General features: G+C 34.8%; 2 protein-coding genes across 3 annotated transcripts; one reads left to right on the top strand and one right to left on the bottom strand.

Moving 5' to 3' along the window:
* Positions 1 to 331: 331 nt before the first annotated feature.
* LOC112777369 (peroxisomal OPC-8:0-CoA ligase 1-like) lies at positions 332 to 3,514 on the top strand. 2 transcript variants are annotated; one of them, XM_072227174.1, is made up of 5 exons: positions 332 to 616; positions 889 to 2,294; positions 2,515 to 2,582; positions 2,660 to 2,762; positions 2,853 to 3,514. In XM_072227174.1, the coding sequence occupies exons 2-5, from the start codon at positions 891 to 893 to the stop codon at positions 2,976 to 2,978; spliced, it is 1,701 nt and encodes a 566-aa protein (XP_072083275.1). In that variant the 5' UTR covers positions 332 to 616; positions 889 to 890; the 3' UTR covers positions 2,979 to 3,514. The 2 variants fall into 2 exon arrangements, with proteins under 2 accessions (XP_072083275.1, XP_025677503.1); XM_025821718.3 differs by having other exon boundaries at positions 476 to 616; positions 853 to 2,294.
* A 5-nt stretch (positions 3,515 to 3,519) lies between these two features.
* LOC112777370 (uncharacterized) lies at positions 3,520 to 6,193 on the bottom strand. The gene is made up of 9 exons (XM_025821719.3): positions 5,895 to 6,193; positions 5,712 to 5,796; positions 5,590 to 5,631; positions 5,044 to 5,221; positions 4,811 to 4,863; positions 4,500 to 4,721; positions 4,196 to 4,242; positions 4,002 to 4,101; positions 3,520 to 3,837 (listed from the first exon to the last, which is right to left on the bottom strand). The coding sequence occupies exons 1-8, from the start codon at positions 6,092 to 6,094 to the stop codon at positions 4,047 to 4,049; spliced, it is 882 nt and encodes a 293-aa protein (XP_025677504.1). The 5' UTR covers positions 6,095 to 6,193; the 3' UTR covers positions 3,520 to 3,837; positions 4,002 to 4,046.
* Positions 6,194 to 21,112: the final 14,919 nt, after the last annotated feature.

A 21,112-nucleotide genomic window follows, 5' to 3' on the forward strand; every position in this document is an offset into this window, starting at 1 on the left:
TTAACAGTTCATGTCAGAGGTGCCGTTAGTCTTACTAACAAAAAGATGTAACGTATTCACACTTCATTTTCTGGAAAATCTAATTGTTACTTTTTCTTTCTTTAGGATCTAACTTGTCCAAACGCGAAATCCTCATAGACCTATTTGTCACCTTACTCAAACTTAAAAATTGTCACCGGCCAAAGTTCTTTAGGCACGAGGTAATTGCTTCCATTTCACTCTCAAATCCTTCTCACAAGTGTACCACACATTTACGAGAGTTGTCCAATTTCAACATTAACCGCACTAAGTACAAAGTGTCTTTTTCTACTAGACATTTTTAGATGTTTCCAATGTTATCCTTTATGTCTTGAAAGATGATAAGAAATTGAGATTATAAAATATGAGCTTTCTATATGTCTAGCATACCATATTATCATGTCAACGGAAAGCAAGTTGCAGTTTTGTTGATATAGGACATGCAACTCATACTCATCACTTGTATTGAATCCAGCTTTTAGGTAGACAACATATGTATCCATCAAGTATTAATATCCTACTGTTGAGTGTTTGAGGAAAACAACAACATCGGTTTTCCAATTATTTCTGTTGGATTCGGCAAAGAGCATCAAAGCAGGTATATCTCTTTTCCCTATTTCATACCCTTTTATAAACTATACCCATGACCATGCCTCACTGGCCGGCCACACAAAAAGACATTTAATTGTCTTATTAATCTTGTCCTTCTTACAGCTGACATAGTTAACAATGTGTATTCTAGTACTTCACGGTGAAAAGCCTTTCATAAGTAGGTTTTTTAAGGTTGACACACTTTAACCTCAACATTATCATTGACTTATACTTGCTTAACAGTTAAAACATCTTTCAAACTTGAGGAAACAATGTCAGGAATGGAAATTTGGCCAGCCGAAGACGAGTCTAGTGAGTCTCTACCACCATTCAATAACAGGAGTGGCTACGATTCGAGAACTGGCATCTACCACTCTCTTGTTAGACTTGGCACCAAGCATGAGATCCCAACAAAGCCTGATCTCAATGTTGCCCATCTCGTGCTATCGCAGTTCCCACAAGGAGACCTTGCAGAGGCAAGAATAGCATTCGTTGATGCAGCAACTGATAAGAGTTTGAGTTATGGCGAGCTACGCAGATCAGTATACTCCCTTGCATCAGCCTTGTTCCATGGACTTGGGGTTAGGAAAGGGGATGTGCTGTTTCTCCTATCCCCTAACTCAATCCTGTTCCCAACCATATGTCTAGCCGTGTTATCAATTGGTGCAGTTCTTACCACTGCCAACCCTCTTAATACCGAGTCAGAAATTGCCAAGCAGGTACGCGACTCAGGTTCTAAACTAGCCATCTCAGCACCGGAGGAGCTACACAAATTGGTCTCAACTGGGGTGCCTACAATGCTCACATATTGTCCATCTAACAGCGGAATGCTATCAGTTGAAGAGTTGATAGAAGGCTGCTCTTGTTCTCTGGAGTTGCCGCAGGTTACTGTGGTTCAATCAGACCCTGCTGCTATACTTTACTCCTCAGGGACTACTGGGGTAAGTAAAGGTGTAGTTTTGACACACCAGAATCTCATTTCCACACTGAAACTTCTCTTCTGGTCTGTTGATGTAAGTGCATCTTCAGATGATGTCTTCTTGGCCTTCATTCCGATGTTTCATGTATACGGCCTGGTTTTCTTTGGATTAGGAATGCTGTGTGTTGGTGTTAAAATAATTGTGATGCAGAAATTTGACTTCCAAGCTATGCTTCTTGCTATTCAGAAGCACAAAGTTAATAACTTACCGGCAGTGCCGCCAGTGATCCTTGCTCTAGTGAAATATGCAAGCAAAGCTGGTTGTGACTTGTCCAGCCTCCGAAGGACGGGTACAGGTGCTGCGCCTTTGAGTAAGGAAGTGTCACGGGAGTTCAGAAAAATGTTTCCATGGGTTGAACTAAGGCAAGGTTATGGCCTAACAGAAAGCTCAGCTGCAGCTACCTTTCTTGTGTCAGACAGGGATGCTAAAGCTCGGCCAGACTCATGCGGCCAGTTGCTTCCAACCTTTTGTGCAAAGGTCGTAGACATTGATACCGGAAAGCCTTTGCCTCCTCAAAAGAAAGGAGAGCTGTGGCTGAAAAGTACTACTATTATGAAAGAGTATCTGGGAAATTCGGAGGCAACAACCCTAACAGTTGATTCAGATGGCTGGCTGAAGACAGGTGATCTCAGTTACATTGATGAAAGTGGATTTGTTTATATAGTTGAACGGATAAAGGAGCTGATCAAGCACAATGGATATCAGGTACATAAAGCCAAATCATAATAATAGTTCTCAATTTTCAATAATAACAGTTTAATTTCTCTTCGAATTTGAATTATAATATCCGTAACAGTTTTAAGTTTTCAATTTCTGAATTGAAAGATGCTGTATATCTAAGATATCAAATTGAGCTTGAGAAATAAGAACTCAAAAAAAGAAGTTTGGTTTTCATTAATACTTTTCATGCGTCATTTTGTGTCAGGTGGCTCCTGCAGAACTGGAGTCTTTATTGCTAAGCCATCCCCTTATTGTTGATGCAGCTGTTATACCGTGTGTTTCTCTCAGCGCAACTTCACTCTCATTTTCATCAACTTTTGAGTTTCTCATGTGAAAAAGTTCTGTTGCAGAGTTGAAGATGAAGCAACTGGACAGATACCAATGGCCTATGTTGTGAGAGCAGCTGGTTCTGAACTCTCAGAAGACCAAGTCATTCAATATGTTGCAGGCCAGGTCACTCTTAGCTCCTGTCTCCTCCCTTTCCTGAGGTCATCTTAATTTGTTTATGTTTCTTTTACTCATTGAATATTTGAGAATTTTCAGGTGGCTCCATATAAGAAAGTGAGAAGGGTGAGTTTCATTGAAACTATTCCAAGGTCAGCAGCTGGCAAGATATTGCGCAAGGACCTCGTTTCTCTAAGCAGACAACAACTTGTCTCCAAGTTATGAGTAACCCAGGCATATATGGTAGTGCTATGGAATGTTTGTGTTGTCTCTGGATGGTGAAGGAAGTTCAAAACCCAAGTCACCCTATTACAATTGGAACATGGGGAATGATCATCTCCTTTTGGTGTTTACCTTTCTACCTTTTCTTTTTTTCTACCTGGTGCACATGGTGGGGTCATCAGTTGTCATAAGAAGTTGTTTATTCAAGCCTAGAGAAATATGGATTTTGTGGAATTTGAAAGCATAGCTGTGATAGTTTTGAACTTGTTCATCTACTAGGAAACCAGATAAATCAAGGAAGCAAAGAATTTAACTTTGTTACTCAAAATAAATCATGTCCTTAAGATCTTATCGTGCCATTTATGAACTTTGTATGGCTGTGTTGCCTTTTGAGATTTTGTTTGCCAGTAGTATTAGTACTACCGAAGAATTTAGTTTGTATATGCTGTGGCTAATTACCTCCTATTCCCAAAGCTGCAAAAAATTTCACTACAAAACCACTCCAAGTCCTATATAAATTCCTCCTCTTTGATCAGAAAGCATGTTATGAAATTTTAACTTTTCATTTTGTATGGACGCCAAGATATGTACAATATTTTCCTATCTTATCCTATAATACAGTCATAAAATTAAAACGGTAATGGAGATAATATCACTATAATACAATCATATAGGAATGGTGGCTGCTAAAAAGAAAAAGAGAAAAAATAGACAGTTTGGTGCACAAGCATCCAGCATTAAACAAGATCCGGGGAAGGGCAGCACCCAGTGGGTGCAGCGTAGACAGCCTACCTGATAAATGCATCAATGGCTGATTCCACGATTTGAATACGTAGTCAATTAGGGACAACTCAATCGGTGGCTGCCAAAATAAGAAAACAAAATAATGAAACCAGCTATCTACATTCTACAATCTTCAAAATCACTAACCTAGCTTGCCAATGTCTAAAAGAGTGGCCAAAGATCCAACCAATAAGCGTGAGCAAAAAAGAAATATGCATCATATAGTGCTGAGACTTCACTTACCATCCATTGGAGCTTTTTACAGCTTAGTCTTTTCCAGAACACAGCCTAACATAATTTGATATGCATTTCCTCCCCAACAGTCTCAAATATCTCGTTCACCCTGTTCATTGGCGAGAGAAGGAAAGGGTGAGTGAGGTGGGGAAATGAAGATGCACATTTAAAAATTTCTAATCTGATTTTCACTGCAATCCTACCTGAAAATGTCAATGTTCAGCTCTGCACGCCATGTTGTTAAATAAACCTGTGATGCAGAACAAATTTAGCCGATCTCACAAAGGAAAGATACTAAAATTCAAAGTTACAAATAAGATCATTGTTTCCTAGGATACTTCCAATGAAGCTAATATAAGCATTCTTTCGAAAGTTGTTAAGTGATACAAAAATGAAAATTAACACAGCATCCTTATGCATGAGCGAGGCGGAATGCGTGCCAAAATTAGTGACTTGCAATACATGAAAACTTATAATAGTGAACATATAGAGTTCTAAAATAAATACCTCTAAGACATCACTGGAGTGTTGGTTGTCAAATGTTAAAGCAAACATTTCAGATTTCCCATCTCTTGACCTTGGTAGAACTGGACCATGTGTCTCCTCACAGTAAAGATTGCAGTCACTCAAATGTTTGAATTCACCAGCATAGAGCTCAGTTGACCAACTCAACTGCTTTACTTGTGAAGTGTCGTAACCAAGTGACACAAATTCAAGAACAAGGAACCGCTGCATGTTCAAAATGATTTTCAAAGTAACAAAACCAGAACAATGCAGAAAATGAGGAATCAATTATAAAATGGGAAATTACAATTCACCTTCATACACAGTTCCAAGCTAAACATCTGAACCAGCTCCTCGGTATACTTCTCTGCCAGATTTGAAAACTTGTTATTTTACAGTAAATTACATGAAACTAAATATTTATTGGATTGTAATACAATCCTTACCCAACCCAATGGAGAAAAGTGGGAAAAAAATTGTCTCTGAAGAATTTCCCATCAGTATAAATGATATAAAATGAAAGATGTTGACTTGGACTCTGTCATACCATGAGAAGAGATTGACAAAAATGTATATACTGGAATTCCACCACCATCTCCAGTGTCACTGCTGTCACCCTTCTGTTCAGAACGTTCCGAAAATTGCAATAGCGGACTATTGATTGATCCTTTGAGAAAACATCTGAACAATCTGCTAGCCTCGAACATTTTCCTCAAAATATCCACCTAAAGTTACATGAAATTAAAACGAAAATGCATTCAATATCATCATTAAGCAATAACGTGAAGTGACTAATAAACTGTATGAGAATGTGACAGCTACTTTTTAAGAAAAACAACTCTTTAGATTGCAAATCTCCATGGATTACCAATGAAAAAAAGTTCCGCTTTTGTAGAAATCATTGAAAGTTTCGTATGTCATAGCAGCTTGTCAAAATCATCATGCATTCCTCTATATTTTCAAAAACAACAAAACCACTAAAAATAAAATTATAATTATAAACAGTCCAGGATCAACAACACTACTTGCAAGTAAAACAAATCATGAGCTTAAATTTGAAGCAGAAACACATGGACATGGATGAAACACATACCATGGCCTTATACGATTCCAATAATCCCCGCGTCGCAAGAACCTAGAACGAGCAAAAGAATTTTATCTTTGAAGCAGAAAGCAAAGTAATTAACCACAAGAATAAGTAAGCATAAACAGTACCTGACGGTTATGGAGTTTCATAGAAGCACGACTTCTGATAAGGGGCATATCGGTCAAAACACCTAACGCCTTGTGAGGCATGTACCTGCATAGCATAGCATAGCATAGCATAGCATGAATTAGTGAATAACCACATCCATTGGATGGTAATGTAATGTATGATGAGAATAGTTAGTTAGTTACTGTTGATGGAGATGGTAGTTAAGGGCTTCATTGGCGTGGGAGAGAGCGCGGGAGGAGAGGGAGGACCAATCCTTCCAGAGAGAGGCCAGCTGTGACCACTGGTTCCGAAGGTTGCGCTGCGCGGCTACCCTCCACAGCCTCGCCGCTGATGGAGGCAGCGGAGAGGTTGGAGGTGGTGATTGTACTGTTTCCATTTGCATTCAACACTTTCGTTCGTCGGCTGAGCCTGAGCCCGCATTTTTTAGTTTTTCTTTTTTATATATACGTAAAATTTTAACCAACGTTAAAAGAATTTGGACAGAAAATTTTTAGAATTGAAAAATATATTTATATCTCTCACTTTTTAAAATGTTTTTGATAACTATACCTCCGTATAGTTGAGGTTAAAAACGGTAACAGGACGATGATGATGTGAATGATTGACAAAAAGTTAATGAACAATTAGCTGTGTTTGGATTAGAGTTGGTAAAATTAGAGTTTGAATAAGAGTGATTTTATAAAATTGATTTTGGATAGAAGTGAGCTTGTGCCAACATGATTTATGTTTGACAATTCTATACTAAAATTGATTTTGATAAAATGAAATTGTTTGGATAATATTAGTTAAAATCACTTTTAGATAGATAATTAGTTAATTACTAAAAAATATAATATTAAATTATAATATTATTTTTTAATATATTTAATCCTTTTTATACTTCTTTTAGTATATTTTTTATATAATATTTTTTATAAAATTTTATTTTAGTTTGTTATAATTTTTTAATAAAAATTAATATTTATTTATTAAATTAAAAATAACATATAAAATAATATATTTTAGTACTTTTTATAAGTACTCTCAATAATCTTATTTTGTTTACTGTTTTGGATTCTAATTTTTTATTAATTATATTTTTATTATTATTTATAAGTAATTTATTATTTAATTTATCATTTTCAATAGGAACAATAATACATATTATAATAAATTAGAATAATAAACAATGAACAAGAATTATAATAATAAATTTTACAATATCAAACAAAAAAAATTCTATAATTTTGTTAGTATTCTCAGTATTCTTTTATTTAGTATTATTTTAGATCGTAAAATTTTATTACTTATGATTCTATTGTTATGTATGATTAGTTTTTTATTTACTTTATCATTTTTAATATGATCAATAATTTATATTATAATAGAATTACAATAACAAATTTAATAAAAAAATCAAAATATAAAAAAAAAGTACTAAAAATTGAAAAAAATTTAAAATATTTGAAATAACTTGAAACAAATATAAAAATTATTTTGAAAAAAATCAATAATGATCATCAAAGGTGAACTCACGTTGAAGTGAACGCAGAAGCAACAATTTTTTGCTTCCAGTAAACGCGATTTTAAGCTGCAAAATCACTTCTGCGTTTAGAGGAAAAAGATTGCCAAACATAAAAAAACAGCGTTCAAAGAACTTCAATGCACTTTTATCCTCTCAAACGGGTTTGCCAAACACACCCTAGATCCTTGTGCATTAAAATAACGCCGTTTTGACACTGAATCCTATTTGTTCGAAATCTATGGAAACCACGGTCGTTTATGGTGCTCCTAGAACTTGGTGGGAGTGAGGAACGATTGGCCATGGTGAATGAAGGGGTTCTTCATGCACAAAGTCTAGAGTAGATAGACAAGAGAGATCCGTTTCAATCAGGAGTGGTTGCGCGTGCCAGAAGGAGACGAGAGAAATGGGATAGCGCCAAAATGCTTCTGCGGCGTATATGCCATTTTCTATAAGTCAAGAACAACAACTAATCCTAATAGAATGTTTTTCAGGTGCCCATTCTTCAAGGTAAGTTCATGTTTTCTCAATATCTCGATGAAACTGGAGTGTGTCGAATTGGTTGATTCTTTGGTAATTTTCTGCATATAAAACAACGGTATTGTAGGTATTTTATTTTACTTGATGAGCACCTGGAAAAAATTAAGGATATAGAAACTCAAGCATTAGGTGCTGAAGATTATGATGAGGGAATAGATGTTGAAGAACATCTATTTGGAAGGCAAGAACTGAAAAAAAAAAATGGGAGAATTTGGAGAAGAAATTTTTATGTTTAGAAAATAAAAAATGCATAAATTTTTGGCCTACTGTAATTAGTGTAGTTGTTTCTATTCCTGTTGTGTATTTTTTTTAAAGAGCTGAAGACTCATTGATGTACTTGTTGTCGTTATAATGAAAATTGCCTCTGGTACACTAATTGTTGCTATTGTTATTGTTATATTCTTAAAGGACTAAAGACTCATTTTAATTTTCTTTACAATGAAAATAACTAAAGAAGAATACAAGTCAAATATTATATAAGATAAGCATAATTTTCAGTAAATGTATCTGGTTTAATCCTAAACATGAACACCACAACATAAGTTTGCCATAAACAAAATGATTAGATGGCATGTAAACAAGTTTACCAACAAAAAAAGCTAGAAAGCATTATTTAATTGCTGCTATATTTAGTTCTTCTAATTCTTAGAATCAGAATTAGGGATGAACTTAAAAATTTTTGTGGTACCACTGCTAGCTATTTTCATTTGATGGGCCCTTACGAGTGCTGGTGGTTTGAGTTTGTGGTGAATTTGGTGCTGAATTTTCAAGTGTTGGTAGCCTTAATATTGGTTGTTTGAGTCTAAATTTAGAGGCAGTAGTTTGGAGCTTGGGTTGGCCCAATCTTGACATTTGGGATGGAGCCCTGTATGGAGTTTCGGTTGGAGCAGATGGTATAGCAATTGTAGCTGCTTGAGGACAGGATAGTGCTGTTGCTGGTGTAGTTGCTGATGCTGCTGCCTGCATTGTTGTAGTTGTTGACACACCTAGAGCATTCTGGCCAATGACTGTGTAAGATTAACCCAAATACACAACAGATTCAATTAATGGGCTTAGAAGTAAATTTTTGTAATTAAAGTATTGCTTAAAAAGGTCTTACAGTTGATTGTGCTGGCACAGTAATTATTTCAGTAGTTTTTTCACTTTGTGATTAGTTAACATCCTATATAACAAGTATTCAATAAATTAACTTAATTGATATATTAATCCTTATACTATATTAAAAATGACATAATAACCACTAATAAACAATATGTACTTGCTTACCTCTGGTTGAGGTGCTGACTGTGAAGGGGAAGCAGAACCAATGCTTGTGAGTCAGTAGCAGACTTCTTAAGCTTCTTCCTCTTTGGCTTTCAATTGGGGTTGTTTGGTGCTCTTTTGCAAGTCTTATAATTGAGCCCTTTCTCATTGCACTTGCTAATATGACTTCAAAGTTCCTTTTCAACTTATCCCCCTGAATATGACCATCAGCAGGGTCCCTGTGGCAATTGTGCACCTTTGGCCTCCCAATAGGCCGCTTGATGGGTGGTGAAGCATGCCTAAATAGGTCAGTTCTGGTCTAGAATTTCTCACTCGAAACTGGTTGTATGCAATGTGCATATGTCTTAGAAATGGATTCCATGCACAGCCAGGGATGAACATAATCATGTACCTAATTGTGTCTCTTTCTTATTGCAGCAATAGCATGGCATGCCCGGAGTCAAAACAAGTCACATTTATACCAGCATTCAATAAAAAGGAATCAAACAAACTCTTGTAAATTAAATAAACTCTAGTAGCCTAATGTGCTTGGTCATTCACCTCATTAAATAGTACCTGATTTTTTTACACATTGTCAATATTAGTTTGCATCTGTACTTCACAACTTTTGCATTAAACACTTTGTACATATTGTTTGTAAGGTTATTCACCTTGGGTCCGTGGCTGAAAAAAACTTTAACCCAAATGGCATGGTTAAAATTCATCAAATATTTCCATGTAACCTTGTTAACCACTTTCAGCTTCTCCATGGTCTCTTTGAACTCTGGAACTGTCGTGCACCTAGCACACTCCCAAACTATCTCTCTAATATGCAGGTTATTAAAACGATTGATGAAATTCTTCTACATATGCAAGACATAGTTGCGATAGTGTGCATTCGATATGACCTCCTTTAATGCTGGTAGCAAATCCTACAAGCATATCATATTACAAACAGATATTATTGCAGCAATAACCTAGAACAGTGCAATATAATAATCAAAGCATACTAGTATAGATAGATCAAAATAAACAAATGTTAACAAAATAAACAATATAATAATCAAAGCATACTAGTATAGAAAAATCAAAATAAACAAATCTTATCAAAATAAACAAATTCTGGACCAAAGCATACTTCTTATCAAAATAAACAAATCTTATCAAAATAAGCATATAATAACCAAAATAAACTAGTCTAATCTTATCAAAATAAACCACATAATATATTTACTTTTTGCTGGTCGGACATAAAGTTTCAACCAAATTGTTTAACGTCACCCAAGTCTTCCTGAAGCAATGTGAGGAACCACTTCTCTGATTCCTTAGTCTCTGATCTTGCAACATTATAGGTCACCACATAAAATTGATTGTTCGCATCCTGTGCCACTGCTGAAAGTAGTTGGCTTTCATGGTATGTTTTCAGAAAAGTTCCATCTAGATGGATAAACGGCCTATATCCATTCCTAACCCTTGCTTACAGCCCTCCAAGCATATATAAATTTTGTCAAAAACAGGGAGATTATGGGATAGGCTTCACATCTAGTGTTGTTGTCGATCCGGGATTACTCTTAATTATCTCTAAGTTGTATTCCCTGAGATTCCCATATTGCTCTTTTTCATTTTCTATAATCCTTTCTTTTGCCTCTTTCACTGCCCTGTATATCATCTTTGGATTCACCACCAAGTCAAACTCTTCTCTAAGAAAATTAATTGCCTCATTAGTCGTGATATGAGGTTGAGTTGCCATTCTCTTCTCTACTTTCTTATTGATTCAGTGCTGATCAACAGCATACTACCCAAATCTCTTGCACAGGTATGCTCTAGCTTGTAGGTCTTTACTTGGAAGCATAACAATTTTTTGTTATAGGATAAATGTGCCAGCTTTGGACAATCCTCACCCTTGCAGCCAACTCTCACTCTTTACTTATCATTTTTAATCGAAACTAGTTCCCTCCCTTCACCTCCTTAAATCTATCAATGGTTGCAAACTTTGATCCAACCTCAAATCTACCCTCACCAAACCCATACTCAGCATCAAAATCTGGAAATTGATGTTTGTATCCCTCTTCTTTCGAAGACACTAGTGTGTGAAGCTCCTCTGATTCATACTTATATACAAGGTCATCATCGTCCGAATCTACCTCATTCACATAAAGTCCTATTGGAGGCCTATTATTGGGCTGCACAGTAGGCCTAGATCCTCTAGGATGTACAGCAAGCCTAGTTCTATAAGGCCTAATTCTTTTGGCACCATCACTTTCACTTGCACTCCTTGGTCCAGCTCATTTTTTAACCCTACTTGACTTTGCCACTTTCCTTAGCTTTACATTGGTCTTCTTCTTTGCACAACCTTCTCCTTTTCTTTCAAATTTTTTTCCTCTTGACCCCATAATTTTCATCATCAAAGCTAGAATAATCCTCATCTAAAATAGTTTCAGTCACAGTAGGAGAAGGTTTATATAGTTCGTCCTCGGCACTTTCATGCTCATCATCTTCTATTGATGATGATGACTGAAGCTCCCTCAAAATGTCATCAATATCAAACGAATCATTAAATTCTTCCACCTCTGTTTCTGCAGCAACATCCTCTTTCCCAGCATTATCCACTATCTTTGGCTCATCAACAGGGTGGTTGAAGTATATGTAAATCTCATCAGTCTTTGAATTTTTCAGCTTGTTCTCTCGAAGTTCATTGATTCCTGCATCCCTTCTCAAAATGTGCAGCCCAGACTCGATATCACTGCTTATTGGGTTATACCAATAAACTGCCTTATAGGAGGCATATCCCAAACCCTTGAACAAAGTTACCAAGTCTCCAAAATTCATGAAGTCTAAGTCCATCTTCGGAAAATTTTCAACTTTTCCATTAAGATACGAAAGAGTTCCACTGGGTGTTTTACTAAAATGACCTCCGTGATAAAAAAAAATGGGAGCTGCATATATATCATCCATCTACATTAACAACATATAAATAAATTAGAGATTAAACCCCACAAACCATATATAAACCCTTGTACAGATACACAATCATAGATTAAATTCCACAAACCATATATAAACCGTAGCTTAGATCCCCTGAAATTTTGAAATCACTCAACTCCACATAGCTTTTTCTTCCTATACACGAATGAAACCATGCAATAATAACTAAACCCAACACCATGCATTATATTGTCATAGCCATTTAAACACCAACGCACAGAGCATCAAAGATTTTTCTTACCTCTATAAAAGAAGGTAGCTTTTTCACCAACGATACTTGGTGTTACCTTCGCCAATCACAACTTCAACTTAGCACAGCACCACTTTGAACTGGAAGACGTTTTTCTTGGAGGGAGAAAGACGTTATTTGTCTTCTGGTAGGGTTTGTTCTAATAACTGGAGTGGGTTATGGGTGTTATGGGGATTATAAAGAGGTAAAATTAAGTGGGGGATTGCAACGGCGTTGTTTTGATGCACAGGGATCTAGTTATCCATTAACCTTATGACAACCATCCACATCATCACCGTAACGGACACATCATCACTCTCCCCTCCATATCAATATTCTCCGTTACCATTTTTAACCCAAACTACACAAAAGGGTATAATTGTCAAGCATTTTGAAAGGTGAGGGATGTAAATGTATTTTTCAATCCTGAGAGAATTAATGTCCGCAGTTAAAAAGGTCAGGGACCTATTTGTCTTTTACTTAAAGAATTTTAACCTAAGGTCATTTTAAAAATTATTTAATTTAATTTTTCTTTTGATAGACGACTGTCTGTTGATGATTGTGCCATTTTAGCTAATGTATGTGTCTTCTATTGAAATTATGTCTTTGTTTTTCACAAGATTTAATTTAACAATAAAGCTCTACATCAAAGTTATTTAACCAACTAATTCCAACCAAGTTGCTATGACCTAATTCAGCTCCAGATGCCACTACCTCTAACAACCTTTTGACTTAACGACAACTATATATAACAGCCTTTTCTATGCAGATTTTTTCTTCAAGTTTTATCAGCGTTTTATGCGTTCTCTTTCGTCTCTGCGTTCTCTGCATTCTCTTCCTTTTCTGTGTTCTCTTCGTTCTCTGTGTTCTTTTCATTCTCTTCGTTTACGATCAATGCTCTTTGATATGATTTGAAGATTCGGATCAAATTTTTTTTAAAATCAAGTTGTAAAATCAGGTTTGAACAGGTGATGAGCGGATAATCTATACGCTTTTGGCATTGTTTTTAGGTAGTTTTCAGTATGTTTTAGTTACTTTTTATTATATTTTTATTAGTTTTTAAATAAAAATCACATTTCTAGACTTTACTATGAGTTTGTGTATTTTTCTGTGATTTCAGGTATTTTCTAGCTGAAATTGAGGGACCTGAGCAAAAATCTGATTCAGAGGCTGAAAAAGGACTGCAGATGCTGTTGCATTCTGACCTCCCTGCACTCGAAATAGATTTTCTGGAGCTACAGAAACCCAATTGGCGCACTCTCAATTGCGTTGGAAAGTAGACATCCTGGACTTTCCAGCAATATATAATAGTCCATACTTTGTCCGAGTTTTGATAACACAAACTGGCGTTTGAACGCCCACTTTCTACCCTATTCTGGCGTTAAACGCCAGAACTGGCATAAAAGCTGGAGTTAAACGCCCAAACTGGCACCAAAACTGGCGTTTAACTCCAAGAAGAGTCTCTACACGTGAAAGCTTCAATGCTCAGCCCAAGTACACACCAAGTGGGCCCCGGAAGTGGATTTCTGCACTATCTGCACTTAGTTACTTATTTTCTGTAATCCTAGCTATTAGTTTAGTATAAAAACTACTTTTAGTGATTTATTTTATATCCTTGATCAGTTCTATGCTATCATTTTGATCATTGTACACGTTTGGAGGTTGGCCTCACGGCCATGCCTAGACCTTTCACTTATGTATTTTCAACGATGGAGTTTCTACACCCCATAGATTAAGGTGTGGAGCTCTGCTGTTCCTCATGAATTAATGCAAAGTACTATTGTTTTTCTATTTAACTCAAGCTTATTCTTATTCTAAGATATTCATTCGCACACAAGAACATGATGAATGTGATGATCAAGTGACACTCATCACCATTCTCACTTATGAACGCGTGCCTGACAAACACTTTCGTTCTACATGAAAACAAGCTTGAATGCATATCTCATGGATTCCTGGTCCATGCGTTTGATTGTCTCTCTTGACAACAGAGCCTTCAATTCCTTGAGATCAGAGTCTTCGTGGTATAAGCTAGAATCAATTGACAGCATTCTTGAGATCCGGAAAGTCTAAACCTTTTCTGTGGTATTCCGAGTAGGATCTGGGATGGGATGACTGTGACGAGCTTCAAACTCGCGAGTGTTGGGTGTAGTGACAGACGCAAAAGGATTAATGGATCCTATTCCAACATGAGTGAGAACCGACAGATGATTAGCCGTGCGGTGACAGCGCATTTGGACCATTTTCACTGAGAGGACGAACGGTAGCCATTGATAACGGTGATCCCCCCCAACATACAGCTTGCCATGGAAAGGAATATGAATGATTGAATGAAGACAATAGGAAAGCAGAGATTCAGAAGCAACAAGCATCTCTATACGCTTATCTGAAATCCCACCAATGAATTACATAAGTATTTCTATCTTATTTTATATTTTATTTATATTTTAATTATCTAAATCTCATAACCATTTGAATCTGCCTGACTGAGATTTACAAGATGACCATATCTTGCTTCAAGCCGACAATCTCAGTGGGATCGACCCTTACTCACGTAAGGTATTACTTGGACGACCCAGTGCACTTGCTGGTCAGTTACACGGAATTGTGAAGAAGTTTTGAGATCACGTTCTCCCACAGCAAGTTTTTGGCGCTATAGCCAGGGAATGAATAATCACGTTTCCGGCGTACCAACAGGTATTTCGTTTTTGAAGACAATGAATGATGCAAGTTCACACTATCAGTTGAACCAGGGCAAATTGGATTATTATTTTGAAATGAATCAAGTGGATGAGGTTTGGTTCGAACCTCGTTAATGTAGTTCGTTAGTATTTGATGCTCCTGTAATTGAATAATTTTGTTTTTGATTGTGAAAATTGGTGTTCATGGTTGAAGGTTTGAATTTGAATGTAATGTAGGATTTTTGAATTTTTTTCGTTGAATATGTTTATTTTTCTAGTTTCGATGCATTTGGAAAGACATTTTGGTTTTGTCAAAGATTGGGATGACTTTTCACACACTTGAAGAAACTGAAAATTTCTACAAAGATTATTCTAAACTTGTACGTTTTTCTATGAAAATTCAGAACACAAATCAGAAGAGAAATGAAATTAAGAACAAATTGATTACATATAATAGAGAGAAAAAGTAAAAATCAAACATATCTTCAACTCAAAAGACAAATCCCTCAACTGGATTAAATTGTCCTACAAGAATTTATATACATATATTGAAGGACGTTGGTGTTTGGGTTATTTTGAAGGTTGTTTTACATCATTTACATCCATACTGTTCAAATCAAGCAGAGATGTTTAAACAACACAGGCAATTAAGCATGTTTGTACATCGTACAATTGAGAATAATGACGAAGCTAGAATCAGACCAAGCAAAACATATCAAGCATTTGTCGTAGCAGGAGGGGGTCGTCGTGAATTAAGTTTTATTGAAAAAGATGTGAGAAATTACATTACGAGGGAAGTCCATAATGTTTTCGAACTAGACTATGCCAAAGAATTTGAAAAATAATTATTAAGAATGAAAGAGAAGAATCATAATTTCTTTTTCGAGCTTGATCTTAAAGTTGATCACTCAATCAAAATTGCTTTTTGGGTTGACGCAAGAAGCAGGGTTTCTTCTGAGTATTTTGCAGATGTTATTTCATTCGACATCACTTACAATAAAAATAAGTAGTTTGCCATTCTAGTTTATGTGTTTTGTGAAACAACCTTCGGTGCATATGAGACTCTTCTTTCAGTGCATATCTTATTTTGTTTTTGTGTTATTGATTCAGGTATAATTTGGTTTTTGATTCTTTTGTTAGTGTCAATCACCATGGTCATTCTACACTTCTAGGATGTGATTTGATGAAAAATGAGGATATTCAATCATTCAAATAGTTGTTTGAACGTTGGCTTCGTTGCATGGGAGAAAAGGCTCCAAAAGGCATTCTTACCAATCAATGTGCATCGATGCAAAGGGCTATTGAGACTTGTATGCCTACAACCATTCACAGGTGGTGTATTTGGTATATTATGAAGAAGATTCCACATAAATTAAATGGCTACAAGAGACACGAATAAATTAAACAAGAGATGAGTCATGTTATTTGGAACTCTTTTACAAAAGATGCATTTGATAGAAATTGGAATGATTTTCTTATGAAGTATGGTGTTGGAGATAATAAGTGGCTTTAGGTAAATGTGTCTTTATTAGAATTAACTAATGTTATTTTTAGTATTTGGATATTTATGTGTTTTGCTGCTCTGATAATGCTATGAACTCATATACTTTTTGGTGCATTTTGTTCTGATTTACGTATTTTATCATTTTTTCAAAGCTTTTCGAAGATTGTCATTTATGGATCCCAATTCATCTTGATCACCACTTCTAGGCTGAGATGAGAAGCACACAAAGGAGCGAGAGCATACATGCTTTTTTTAAACAAGTTTATTACGTGCAATAGCTCACTGAGGATATTTGATGATTTGGTGTTTCAGTCACAAAATATTTGTGAATTTGTATCAGAATCTAAGGAGTTGATTGCGATTTTGCACCGCACTTATGTAATGTGATCGCTAAGATGCAAGAATATAAAGCCAAAAGTAAAGGAAACTGTTCGTATCTCACGAAGATGCTTCCTTTGAAGATATTAACGAGCTTCAAAGCCCTCCACGCATGAGAACAAGAGGACGTCCCAAAAATATATTGGGATCAAATACAAAAAAAATAGATTGCAAATACTTCAAAGAAAAAGAAAAAGAAAGCTCTGAGTGAGGTAACACTGATGTGCTTTAAGTAGGAAAAATTGTCTTTGTGCATGTTAAGTTGTTCTAATATATGATTTACTTTTTATAGTTCAACCTTTTATATGGTGGATCAATGATGCAGTCAAATTTCAGCCTTTATCACGGATAAATTATGAATTATTAGTTCATAGATTCAAGGCAATAAGATAGATATCTCGGTGTTTATTTGAATGAAATTAGGTGTTTTGGTATACAATTTTCGCTGTAATTTAGATAATGTTTTTCTTTTCTGTAATTTTGTGAACCTGGATTCATTCAAATTAACAGGATTTTAATACAGTAAAGACAAGTCCATAGAATTTTATCAAAAGCTTTGTAATGAATATTTACAAAGATGCAAAGAATGTGTTTATTTTAACTATACAGTACACAGCCTATTCAATACTTAACCAATGTAAAAATTCTTAACAATTTACAGCATTCAACCTATACTATTTCTATATCTCCTTATGAAAATTTATAGAAAAAATTATAAGCATTATCGGTGTTTATTTGAATTAATTTCTGTGTTCCTTTTGTAAGCATTCGATGCAATTTAAGTAATGTTCTTTTTTCCTATAATTATGTGAACCTGGATTTATACAGTTTAACGGGATTTCAATACATTACAGACAGGTTCATAGAAGTTTAATTTGGCAAAGGAATTTATCAAAAGATTGGATTGAATATTTACAAGATACAAATGATGTGTTTGTTTTAACTTACAGTACACAGACAATTTAGTATACAACAAGTATAGAAATTCTTAACGATTTATAACATTCAAACTATCTACTATCAATATCTCCTGATGAAAATTTATAGAAAGGACTTGACAAGGCAGCGGAAGACTTTACCAATTTTTTCATTCATATTTCCCTTTTTTTATCTTTTTTAGATTGATTATCTCCAACCATTTTATCACATATATTGCGCACGCAGTCCCAGCTGATAAATAATAATGAAGTAACACAATAAAATAGGTTTAATGCAACAGTAACAAAAATAACACTACAATTGCAAAGAATAATAAGAAGGTCAATACTTTGTTCGTTTACCACTGATGGTAATATATGGGGTTCAATGCCCTCTTTATTATTTACATCCACCAATGGTTTTGCTCCAGTATAAACTATCATTTCTGATATTACCAGGCTCTGAAAACCACAGAAAACCAATTATAAGAATAGAACAAATCAATTTTGGTTCAGAAAAGCCAATTATTTGACACATAATTGTACCGAAATTACTTAATGATTGCAATGCACAAGTAAAAGTTCAAAACAAGCACACAAATAAGAGAATTGATAAAAAAAATAGTAAACAACTTACAACAAAATTATTTATTTTTGTTCTATCTTCATGGGGAGATTTTGAATGGAAGGGGTTAAGTACATGAAAGATTTTCTTTCGCACATTTGCAATCTACAGCTACCAATGTCCACTATGGCAAATTGGGGCAAATAGCTAAAGTTTGGCAAATAGGACAATTTTTTAATCTAAATAAAACTGAATGAAAGAAATATTTAAGAAATGAAAACTTACATATGGATGGGATACTAGCTTCTTCTTGTCCAGAAAAGGGAGGTACTCCTTAAATACATTGATGTTGTAGGCCTTGTTAGTTGTAGGATCAATGTAGTTGTGCTTATTAGAGCTGTACATTGTTTGGTTAATCCAAAAATCAAACCTATTTTTTGGTTAACCAAATATTTAATCTTGGTTAATTAACCAAATTAGTTTTATATGATAAAACTAGTTATTAACCGGTTATAAAATTTTAAAACTGATTTTTAATTGGTAATAAAAATAAAACTGATTTTAAAAAAATAGCCGATTTTTCAATAAAAACTGGTTTTTACAAAAATAAAACTAGTTTTTGGATAAAAACCCAGTTTTGGACCAAAAAACTAGTTTTTAGCAAAAAAAAAAACCAATTTTTTTAAAAACCATTTTTTAAAAAAATTGAATTTTTAATCTAAAAAATTAAAATTAAAATTTTTTAAAATTTGGTTTTGGTTTTAGTTTTGGTTAACCAGTTAAAAATCGGTTTTTTTAAATTTGATTTTGGTTAACCAATTTTCAAAAATATAGATATGGTTTTAAAATTGCTTTGTTAAATTGGTTAACCAAAATGTGGTTATGATTTTTTAACCGATTAACTACATTTTGGTTTTTTAATATACACCCCTAGTGCTTATACTTCATCAACATGTGATTCTGCACTGAAATAATCACTTTTAGCATAGAATATATTTTCAAAATGCAACGAAATTGAGGATAAAGTTTAATGGTAGTAGAGCTTACCACCATATCAGATGGGACATAGTATATCTGTTCCTCAAATCTTTTGATTTTCTTCTTGTTGAGAATTTGGCACATTGCGGAGACCACCTATAAAAACAAATGACCCAAATTTATTACATATATATATGATGCAATAACTCATAAAGAAAAAGAATTAGTGTTATAGCAGAATAAATTACCACATTTTCTATATCTTCTTGTGGTTTTAAAGATGCAAAGTGAAATCTACATCCCACCCAATTAGCTTTATGGTTGTACTTGAATATGACCTCCCATTCGTTAGTGCTCCCATCTTTGTAAGTCTTGACATTTGTGGGTCATTGATAGCATTTCTCCGTAAGCTCCGCTGTAATTTCCTTTTTCTTGATCGAAGTTTTGAACTTTTCAAGAAAGCTGAGACTTGATTGCACGACTGGTTGTGGACTTGTCTCCTTAGCATATTTCAGTGCTATTGCCATGCCAGCATCCATAACCTCAACCAATTCTTCCAATTCTTCAACTTACAGTGGATTTTCTTGGCTTCCAATATTTGGAGATTTTTTCTATTGGTTGGTGGTTGATCTTCTTGGGTGAGTGTAGCTTCATTGCTTGATTGACTAGTGCCAAGGTCAAAGGATGGTGCACCAAAGTCATCATCCAATGCAGCATTAGCAACCATCAACAAGTCAGCTTTTAGATCTTAAGTCGGGGGAGGACTGCAGGATGACACATCAAATAGTTTAAGAATGTACCGAAATTATTATAACAGAAATGTATTAATTAGAACTTACGCATTAGGGGAACTTCATGCCGAGTTTCCTTTGGCAGAGCTTCCTCAGGAGCTTCTTGATGTAGTTGTGGAGGACTGCAGAATGAGGTATAAAATTGTTTAAGAAAGCACCAAAAAAGAATTATGTAACAAAAAAAAAGGAATTTAACTAAAACTTACGCATAAATAGGTTCTTGTGGCAGAGATTCTTGTGTTGGAGACTGCGCAGTAGGTTCTTGTTCAGTATGTAGAGGGCTGAAGACAGAGGTTTCTATTGATGGAGCAATTTCTTGTAGTGGCACTCTAATGAAGGCATACAATAAAGAAATTAATACGCAGTAAAACATTAAAAAATTTAGTGAAACATTAACTCAATGATTGGAAAAGGAAACTAAATTGAAAAACTTACATAAATTCAGCGGTTCAGATTGAGATTGAGTTTGTTTTCAAACCACAAGCATTTGATCGTTGGGATCAGTCCCAAGATTAACAGTTTCACTACTCATACTAAATAAAATCCAGTAGTATTTAAGCTAATAAAATTGAATAAAATAAAATTAAGTCAATAATATAGTTGAATACTTTAGTCACTTGTCAGATAGATTTTGGTGAATCTTTCATCCTTTGCTACAGTTGTAATTCTTTCTCTATTATTGCATGTTTAACCAGGACATCTTCCTGGACAGAGTTGGCATCATCCATTGTATCTTCCTATATGTTGAACCTGAAATGCACCAAAATTATGTCAAAAAAACACAATAATCATTAAACAATAACAAACTTTTGCTATATGTGAACTTATATAGGTGTAGGCTGCAAACTCTTTTTTTGCTTTTTTCACGCCTTTTTTTTTCTTGTAAAAAATCTTAGAGGTTTTTTTTCTAAAAAAATATGAAATTAAAGAGCTATTATTGTAGTACAAGAAATAAAGAAATGGTAAGAGAAAGAGAAATTATATGGGATCATTTGATGCATTTACAGATCCCTAAAAGCTTGACTGTGTATTAAACATACGATCATTTTCACTCGATAGATTTACAAGTGGCATTCTGAGGACAAAATA

This window comes from Arachis hypogaea, chromosome 19, assembly GCF_003086295.3.
Source record: "Arachis hypogaea cultivar Tifrunner chromosome 19, arahy.Tifrunner.gnm2.J5K5, whole genome shotgun sequence".
NCBI lineage: Eukaryota > Viridiplantae > Streptophyta > Magnoliopsida > Fabales > Fabaceae > Arachis > Arachis hypogaea.